The sequence below is a fragment of the Balaenoptera physalus genome (genome assembly GCF_965194825.1).
Source record: "Balaenoptera physalus genome assembly, chromosome: 7".
NCBI classification, from domain to species: domain Eukaryota; kingdom Metazoa; phylum Chordata; class Mammalia; order Artiodactyla; family Balaenopteridae; genus Balaenoptera; species Balaenoptera physalus.
The window spans coordinates 7,250,435-7,259,759 of record NC_138886.1 but is presented as its reverse complement, the minus strand read 5'-3'; the positions used below and the strand labels follow the sequence as shown (position 1 = coordinate 7,259,759).

General features: G+C 51.3%; 1 protein-coding gene across 7 annotated transcripts in view; it reads right to left on the bottom strand.

The window, feature by feature from the left end:
* Window positions 1-1,011: 1,011 nt before the first annotated feature.
* LOC309663800 (kynurenine--oxoglutarate transaminase 1) overlaps window positions 1,012-9,325 on the bottom strand; it is a 34,178-nt gene continuing 25,864 nt past the window's right edge. For 5 of the 7 annotated variants that reach the window (XM_082468277.1, XM_082468278.1, XM_082468280.1 and 2 more), the window contains 11 exons: window positions 9,164-9,311; window positions 6,278-6,427; window positions 6,110-6,196; window positions 5,737-5,865; window positions 3,577-3,697; window positions 3,157-3,233; window positions 2,939-3,028; window positions 2,638-2,824; window positions 2,479-2,558; window positions 1,676-1,762; window positions 1,012-1,578 (listed from right to left, as the gene is read on the bottom strand). In XM_082468277.1, coding sequence (XP_082324403.1) covers window positions 1,513-1,578; window positions 1,676-1,762; window positions 2,479-2,558; window positions 2,638-2,824; window positions 2,939-3,028; window positions 3,157-3,233; window positions 3,577-3,697; window positions 5,737-5,865; window positions 6,110-6,196; window positions 6,278-6,427; window positions 9,164-9,311 — 1,222 coding nt within the window. In that variant the 3' untranslated portion in view covers window positions 1,012-1,512. The remainder of the gene's footprint in view (window positions 1,579-1,675; window positions 1,763-2,478; window positions 2,559-2,637; window positions 2,825-2,938; window positions 3,029-3,156; window positions 3,234-3,576; window positions 3,698-5,736; window positions 5,866-6,109; window positions 6,197-6,277; window positions 6,428-9,163; window positions 9,312-9,325) is intronic. The other 2 variants (XM_082468274.1, XM_082468276.1) reach the window with 1 other exon arrangement.

Sequence of the window (9,325 nt, the reverse complement as noted above, 5' to 3'; positions counted from 1 at the left end):
AACCCAGAATGTCCTTGAGGCTCAGTGATTCAGGGTTTTTATGGGGGATTTTATTACATATGCACATCTGATTAAATCATTAGCCATGTGACTGAAATCAATGTCCAGTCCCTTTTCCCTCCCTGAGGTCTGGGTTTGGGGCTGAAAGTTCAGACCCTCTAATCACATGGTTGAAGGGGTTCATTTTGAATAACAAAAGACACTACTATCACTCATGAAATTACAAGGGTTTTAGGAGCTCTGTGCCAGGAACCACGGACAAAGACCAAATATATTTTATTATACAATATGTTCCCATCAGCTCCCCCAATTAAATATGTGATATAAGCAAAACCCATGAGCTTGCTATGCAAATGCAACTTCAAGACAATTCCCCAGCACCACCTTCCAAATGATTTCAGGAGTTGCGTTGCTTTCCAGCAGGAGGCCCACCCCTGGGATCAAATCTCACTTCTACCTTTTACCAGCTGGATGGCCTCAGGTAAGTCCCCTCAACTCCAAAGCGGTTTCCTCACCTGTAAAATGGAGGCAGTAACTCCTGTCTCAGAGGGTCCTTTAATGAGATGGTGCGCATCCAAGTGCCCGGCATGCAGGGGTGAGCAATAAATGTTAGGGAAACATTCCTTTCCCCTTCTGTCTAATTAGGTAATCCCTGGCAATCCTGGCCTGGACTCTGATCCCTGTGGGGTGTGACTGTCCGCGTCTTCCCTGTCAGACACTCAACTGAGGCCCCCATCACACACACACTCACACACACACACACACACACACACACACACAGACACACAAAACAACGGTAACACATACCATCTGAGCCCCTAGGCCTGGTTTTACCGTTAACTAACTGGGTGGCCTCAGACAAGGTGCAAGTCCCTGCCCTTCTTTGGGCCTCAAAACACATTTGCACAAAGAGAGTCTGGGATCTGAGGTTCAGGGAGGTGGGAGGTGCCTTCCATTCTAAGCCCCCATCTGCAATCAGCACCAGGGTGTGAAGCAGAGAGAAGCAGCCAATAACAGTTTGAATAACTTAAAACTTTATTATGGGCAAAAGTACTGGCTTGAAGAGTCAAGCCTAAGGGCAACTTTCCAAAATCAAGCTTGGATAAGGAAAGGGAGGGATGCTTGAGGCCTGGCTGGGGCCAGTGCATGGCTGGGGCCAGGGCTGAGACCCAAGGCCAGTACACTATTGAACTCTGCCCTCTGAGTCCCAGCTGAGTCTGGGGAGGCCAGAGGGGACTCAAGACCATATAGCCCAGCACAGGTAGGACCAGGGAGAGGCCCCGGTCAGGCCTCCTTCACCTCTGCAATAGGAACATAACTATGCACCATGGGGAAGTACTCCTGATTCCCCCAAGACCAAAAGGGGGGCTCTTCCCTGAGGTCATTCTGTGTTACAGAGAAGAGATCCTCCAGTACCATCTACCCCCAAGCTGGGAATGGCTGAAACCTGGACAAAGACAGAGCCCTGCAGAGTGCACAGGGACCAGGCAGGGCCGGGCCCAGGGGGTGACGTCAGGGCCTGAGCTCGTCCTTCCACTTCTGTAGCCTCTCGTCCATGGCCTGGAGCGTGGATTCATCCTGCACCAACACAGATCGGTCCTACCCCTCTCCCCACACCCGCAGGAGGCCTGGGGAGGCTTGGGGAGGTCTTCCCTCCCCCAGGCCTGTCCTTTACCTTCGTGAAACAGAAGCGGATATAGTGGTCAAAGAGCTTCTGATGTGGCACGCTGTAGAAGATGGAGACCGGGATGGCCATCAAGCCCTGTGGAGGAGGAAGCCCATGTCTCAGCGGCCCCACAGCCCAGCAGGCCTCTGGGGGCTCCAGGGGGTCAGAGACGTTCCGTGATGAGACAGGAGAAGGAAAATTAGCTTCAATGGAGCATCTCCCAGTGCTGCATCAAGGTCAGAGGAAAAGCATCCCAAATCATCATTCCAAGTCCCTCCTTATGTACAGAAGGGAGAGGGAGGCTGAGAGCAGGGAAGATCATGCGGCAGGTCAGGGCAGAGCCATAGAATAAATAAGTCTTAGGGAATTCCCTGGCGGTCCAGTGGTTAGGACTCTGCGCTTTCACTGCTGAGGGCGCGGGTTCAATCCCTGGTCGGGGAACTAAGATCCTGTAAACCACGTGGCATGTCCAAAACAAAAAACAAAAAAAACCCCACAAACAAACAAAAAAAGAAATAAGTCTTAGAATCGTAGCTCTGAGCTGGATGGACCTCAGAGTTAATGGGCCAACTCCTCACTGTACAGATGGGAAGACTGAGGCCCTGAGAGGGCAAGAATTCCTGCCAGCCCACAAGGCATATTTGAGCAAATTAAAAACAGGCTCCCCATTCCCGGAAGTGGATGCAACCCTGTACCACGGCTCAAGGCAGAGGATTGGCTGGATTTTGGCACATCAGCCCCCTGGTCAGGCACCCTTAGCAGTGCACAGCCTGTGAAACATACACAGCGGCCCTGGCAGAGGCCCAGCCCACCTTGTTCTTGATCATCCACTTGACAAAGCGTCTGTCGTAAGGCTCATCTGCAGCTCCAGGCAAGTTGGGCATCTTGCTTTCTGGGGAACAGAGGCCAGGCTGAGCCCTGGGCAGCCTCCAGGGCCCTGTACCTGGCCCAGCCCAGCCAGTCCCACTCACTGAATTCCGAGATGTCTGTGATGAGGAAGTAGCTGCCCTGGGGGATCACGGGCCTCAGGCCTACAGACTGCAGGCTTTGTATCATGTGGTCACGGCAGCGCTGCATGGCCCGTGGGAGCTGCACAAAGTAGCTGCTGGGTTGGCCGAAGTGTAGCTGCTCCCGCTCAAAGCTCTGGGCTACTGCAGCCTGGGGAGGGCGGAGGGACAAGCAGGTCAGGTGTGACCTGACCTTGGAGCCAGCCCGAACTCCTTTCTTGCCCCACCCCCTCCCCCGGTGGGGCGGGTCCTGCCCCCCCCTCACCTGGCCCTGTGTGGGACAGTGGAAGACGGAGTTCTGGTGCACGGTGCGCAGGTGCTTCAGGAGACTGTCCGGGCCTAGGACCCAGCCCACCTGGACCAGGAACATAGGTAGGGGGTGAGGCCCTTCGGGGCCCGACCAAACCCTTTCTGGATTCCCAGGCCAGCCTCGCCTACCAAGGATTGTAGAGGCAGGGGTCACCCCCGCCCTCGTTGACTCACCTTCCAGCCTGTGGCACTAAAAGTCTTGCCAGCGCTGCCAATGGTCAGGGTGCGTTCCCACATGCCAGGGAGGTTGGCTGCCCAAGGCCAAAGAAAGCAGCTGCTGAGGTGGGGGTGGGGGCAGGGGAGGGGTGGCTGGACCCCAGCAGGCGCTCGGGCTCTCAGCGCTCCGGACTCCACCACGTGCTGAGCTACTCCCAGGACTTATTTGAGCTCACCCTCACGACAACCCTGGGAGGCAGGTGCCGTTGTGTTCCCCTGTCCTCAGAGAGATGAAGTCACTGCCCCAGGTCACCTGACCTGTCTGGGTCTAGACCCCCTCGGTCCTAATCACCAGGCCTGCGCTGACACCCAGATTGGGCTCAAGGCCCTGCCACAAACGTCCAGGGGAACGGGGGCACCCTGGCCGGCTCGGCTCACCGATGCTGACGTGCTGCCACCCGTCGTAGACCAGCCACTGGTAGACCTCATCAGTGATACACACCACGTCATGCTGCTGGCACAGGCTGGCCACCAGCTCCAGTTCTGCCCTGGAGAACACCTGCAGGGACCATCCCCAAACAGAGAGGCCTGCTTAGAGAGATGAAAAGACAGGGCCAGAGCCGGTGCTGAGGGCTTTTCTGCCCCATCCTATCCCTGCAACAGTGACCCTGTGAAGTTGGTTGTGAGATAACAGAAAATACACATATATATAGATATACACACACATACATATATATATATGTCTGTGCCCCGATTCCTGGCACAGAACTCCTAAAACCCTTGGAAATTACTAAGTGGTAATAGCACTAGTAGCATCTCTTGTTCTAATATTTGCTCTTTGATCCTGACCTTGACAGGGCTCTGGAAACTCTTGTAAATTCCTAAGTGATAAGAGCACTAGAAGGGGACTTCCCTGGTGGCACAGTGGTTAAGAATCCGCCTGCCTTCAATCCCTGGTCTGGGAAGATCCCACATGCCGCGGAGCAACTAAGCCCGTGCACCACAACTACTGAGCCTGTGCTCTAGGGCCTGTGAGCCACAACTACTGAGCCCTCGTGCCACAACTACTGAAGCCCACACGCCTAGAACCTGTGCTCCACAACCACAACAAGAGAAGCCACCGCAATGAGACGCCCACGCACTGCAACAAAGAGTAGCCACCACTCGCCGCAACTAGAGAAAGCCCGCGCGCAACAATGAAGACCCAACACAGCCAAAAATAAATAAATAAATAAATTTATAACAAGAAAAGAATCCGCCTGCCAATGCAGGGAACACGGGTTCGAGCCCTGCTCCGGGAAGATCCCACATGCTGCGGAGCAACTAAGCCCGTGTGCCGCAACTACTGAGCCTTTGAGCCACAACTACTGAAGCCCGCGCGCCTAGAGCCCGTGCTCCGCAACAAGAGAAGCCACCGCAATGAGAAGCCCACGCACTGCAACAAAGAGTAGCCCCTGCTCGCTGCAACTAGAGAAAGCCTGCACACAGCAACGAAGACCCAATGCAGCCAAAAATTAAAAAATTTTTTAAAAATTAAAAAAAAAAAAGAGCACTAGAAGCATGTTTGTTCTAATGAGGCAACTCTGAGTGGGCTCTTGGATCGGGGTTGATCATCAGAAAGACGAAGCCGCATTGGAAGTTTGGAATTTTCTCCAGAGAGGGCAGAGGGGCTGGAAATGGAGTTGATAATTGAAGCCTCCATAAAAATCCCAATAGGACAGGGTTCAGAGAGCTTGCAGGTGGGTGAGCACATCCAGGTACCAGCAGGTTGACACACCCCAGCTCCACAGGGACAGAAGCACCTGTGCTCGGGAACCTCCCAGACCTCGCCCTACGTGTCTCTTCATCAGGTTGTTCATCTGTATCCTTTATCATATCCTTTAATAAGCTGGTAGCTGTAAGTAGGTGTCTCCCTGAGTCCTGTGAGCCACTCTAGCAAATTAATTGAACCGAGGAGGGGGTTGTGGGCACCTCAGATTTACAACCATAGGTCAGAAGCACAGGTGACAACCTGGACTTGTGATTGGTGTCTGGAGTGGGGTGGGGAGCAGCCTTGTGAGACTGAGCCCTTAACCTGTGGGATCTGACGCCATCTCCAGGGTAGACAGTGTCAGAATTGAATTAAATTGAGTTGACTTGTGGGACACCCAGCTGGTCTCACAGAATTGCTTAGTGTGGGGAAAAAACCCCACATATCTGGTGTCAGAAGCATTGTGAGTGTGATAATGGTGTGACAGTAAAGTAAATGGTGTGACAGATAATGGTGAGACACAGGTGGAAGCCTGGGTCTTCCTTCATATCAGTTCTGTCATGTTCCCATTTTCCAGATGAGAAACTGGAGAGGTGAAGTCACTGGCCCAGGTTCACGGGGAAGTCATGGAGGTGTCCAGCCCACTCCACCACCCGAGGCCTGATACCTTCTCTGGGGATCCCTGCCCCAGGCCCTGGGACCCCTGGGGGCTTCGGTCCTCAGAGCTCATCGCAGGTAGTCCTCCCACTTCACAGACAAAGAAACTGAGGCCCCATGGCAGCTCAAGAGCAACAGAGCAGGGATGTGAGCCAATCTGGAGGTGTCCCCGGAGGAGGTATCTCAGGTACCTTTCCCAGGGGGTTGTTGGGTGTGTTGAGAATAAGGGCTTTGGTGCGAGACGTGAACTTGCTGGCCAGCTCTGTGGGGTCCAGCTGCCAGTTGCTGCTGGAATCCAGTTCCCCATCCTGGTTGCGGCTCTGCAAGAGGAGGTGGGAGGGGGTGGCAATACTTAGCCACCTGACTTTCATCTCTAGAAGTTCGGCCTTCCTCCCCCCAGGTATCTCTCCCCACTGTCTCTCCTCTCGGGCTCTGGACACCCCTCTCCACAACCTGGAGAAACTGCCCTCCTTCACTTCCTTCCTTCTTTCCCACCTCCCAGGGTTCAACCCAGCACACTCCTTGGACCCCTCTGCCCACCCACACCCCAACCAGCATCCTTACCGGCTTCAGGGACACAAACACAGGGCGACCCCCTGCCATCAGTGTCATGGGCTCATAACAGTCAAAAAAGGGCTCGATGATGATGACCTGGTACAAGGATCAGATTGGCTGGGGTCGGCACCGCCCTGACCCTTCACCCCCCACCCAGACCTGGCCTTGCCCACTCACTTCGTCTCCTTCGTCCACCAGGGCCTGGAAGGCTGTGAACAGGGCCCCATAGGCACCCACAGTCACCAGCACGTTCTTGAGCGGGTCTATGTCCTGTCCCAGCAACTTCCCGAAGAAACTGGCCAGGATCTTCGTCAGGGGTGGGTAACCCTGCCGGGACAGCAGGGGTCAGCGGCCTGGTTCAGCCTGGGCCCACCCTCCCACTCAGATGCATCCAGGCAATTCTAGCATCTTCCAGAAGCAAGCCTGGGGGCAGAGTCAGTTCCTGTGGGGTGAGTTCTTTCATCTCCATCGCCAGCATGTGCCATAAAGCCTGCTCTGTGCCAGGCCCAGCATCCAGGGCTGGGATCAGTGGGAAACCAGACAGAGTACATGCCTTCATGGAGCACAGTGCAACGGAGCTCTCAAAATAGCAGCAACTCCACACTTTAAACACCTCCCTCTAAGTTTAAGAAGCACTTTTGTGCCATCTAATCCTCTTGGCAGCCTTGCAAAAGAGGTATTATTTGATCCCCACCATTTGACTGGTAGAAAAACAGTGACCCAGAGAAAGAAAATGACTTGCCCAAGGTCATGCCAGTTCAAGTGCAGGAACAGGACTTTATGTTGCAGCTTTGAAAGCACCCCACTTTGAGAGGAAGATTGTATCTGTACGCTTGTTTGATGAGGACACTTATAAAACACACCAGGTTAAGCCAAGGGACTGAAACCTAAGGTCTAGAACTTAACTAAATAATTCACTAAACCAGAATTGACTGCATAAAAATGAAAAATTTCAGTACACCAAAATATCCCATGAGCAAAGTTAAAAGACAAAGAGAGGAACACTGCAACATAAGAGAAAGAAATAAGATATTTAATATGTAAAGAGCTCTTTCAAAGCAATAAGACAAAGATATATACCCAAATGAAAAAAATGAGGTCAGGCATGAAAGAAAAAGTGCTGAGGCCCAGTATGTACCTGAAAAGAATGAACATTCCTGCCAGCTCTGAGACCAGCCTGTTGGTGGGTATGTGAGTAAACCTTACTAGAGGGCAATTTGACAATATCCAGCACAGGCTGAAACGCTTACACCCTTTGATTCTCTAGTTTTACTTCTTGGGATATATCTGAGAGAAATATTCACATATGTGTACAAAGGGATACACAAAGAGATATTCACTGTGGCATTGCTTAATAGTGAGATAACCAAACCAGATCATCACTGTAGGGCTGGGTAAATAGATTATGGCACATCTAGGCAATCGGATACTATGCAGCCATCAAAAAGAATGAGGCTAGGGGCTTCCCTGGTGGCGCAGTGGTTGAGAATCTGCCTGCCAATGCAGGGGACACGGGTTCGAGCCCTGGTCTGGGAAGATCCCACATGCCGCGGAGCAACTAGGCCCGTGAGCCACAATTACTGAGCCTGCGCGTCTGGAGCCTGTGCTCCGCAATAAAAGAGGCCGCAATAATGAAAGGCCCGCGCACCGCGATGAAGAGTGGCCCCCACTTGCCGCAACTAGAGAAAGCCCTCGCACAGAAACGAAGACCCAACACAGCCATAAATAAATAAATAAATAAATAAATAAAAATTGTATAACTTAAAAAAAAAAAAGAATGAGGCTAATGGGGTACATATACACAATGGAATACTACTCAGCTATGAAAAAGAATGAAATAATGCCATTTGCAGCAACATGGATGCAACTAGAGGTTATCATACTAAGTGAAGTAAGTCAGAAAGAGAAAGACAAATACCATATAATATCACTTATATGTGGAATATAAAATATGACACAAATGAACTTATCTATGAAACAGAAACAGAATCAGGGACATGGAGAACAGACTGGTGGTTGCCAAGGGGGAGGGGGATGGGAGAGGGTTGGATGGGGAGTTTGGAATTAGCAGATGCAAACTGGTGTATATAGAATGGATAGACAACAAGGTCCTACTGTATAGCACAGGGAACTATATTCAATATCCTATGATAAACCATAATGGAAAAGAATATGAAAAAGAATGTACGTATATGTATGGCTGAGTCACTTTGCTGTACAGCAGTAATTAACACAACATTGTAATTCAACTATACTTCAATAAAAAATAAATTAAAAAAAAAGAATGAGGTTGTTTTGACATGGAAAGATGCCTATGTCATACTATTTAGTGAAATAAGTTATAGAAGCATTACGTACAGTATGAGTCCATTTGTGTTAAGAAACACAAATCTCACGTGTGGGCATGTGAATGTGTGTGTGTTTATACAAGCATTTTTAAAAGTTAAAAGTTCAAAAGTCTAAGCACTCAGCAAAGTAGCAAACTGTTAGCAGCGGTTATCTCTGGGTGGTGGCACTGGAGGGAACTTTCCCCTGGGGCGATGAGATGCACACCAAAGTTTAAGAAACTACTCCAAGGGGGCAAATATTTACTCTGTGGTTCTTTACAGAAAGACTTCGGATTTAGAGTCAAAACAATCAGCAGCTTGTCTTTCAGGGTTAAGCTTAGGTGTCACCTCCTTCAGAAAGCCTTCCCTGATCTCCCAGGTCTCATTCCCTCCTTCCTGCTCTCAAGTACCCCATTCTCCTCCATCACAGCATATCAGCTACCTTTGTTTTCTGCTTTTGTTTTGGTTTTTGGTCTGCTTTTCCCACTAGACCATGAGCTCCTGGCTCATGCTTTTTTATCTGTCTTTCCCCCAGACCATGAACTGTCCCAGGGCCTGGAACAAAGGAGACAGTCAGTGAACACTGAACCATGGCCAGACTGAATCCCCGGGGCTCTGTCCCATGAACCCTGACATCCAGATGGGCCTGCTGCCCAAAAAGATCTGCTCCGTCCTCCCCCAGGACCTCCTCAGAGGCCCGTGTCCAGGGACCCCCCAGAGGGGCTGGTAGACTCACAAACGCCTTCGTGTACTGGTTGAGCATGAAGTCCCCACTGACGGCGTGCTGAAAGGCTTCCACGGCAAAGTCTGGGGGTGGGAAGTCTGGGAAGCCTTGGCCCAAGTTCACGACATCAGCCTCACTGGCCAGTTTGACAAACTCCACCCTGGGCAACAAACA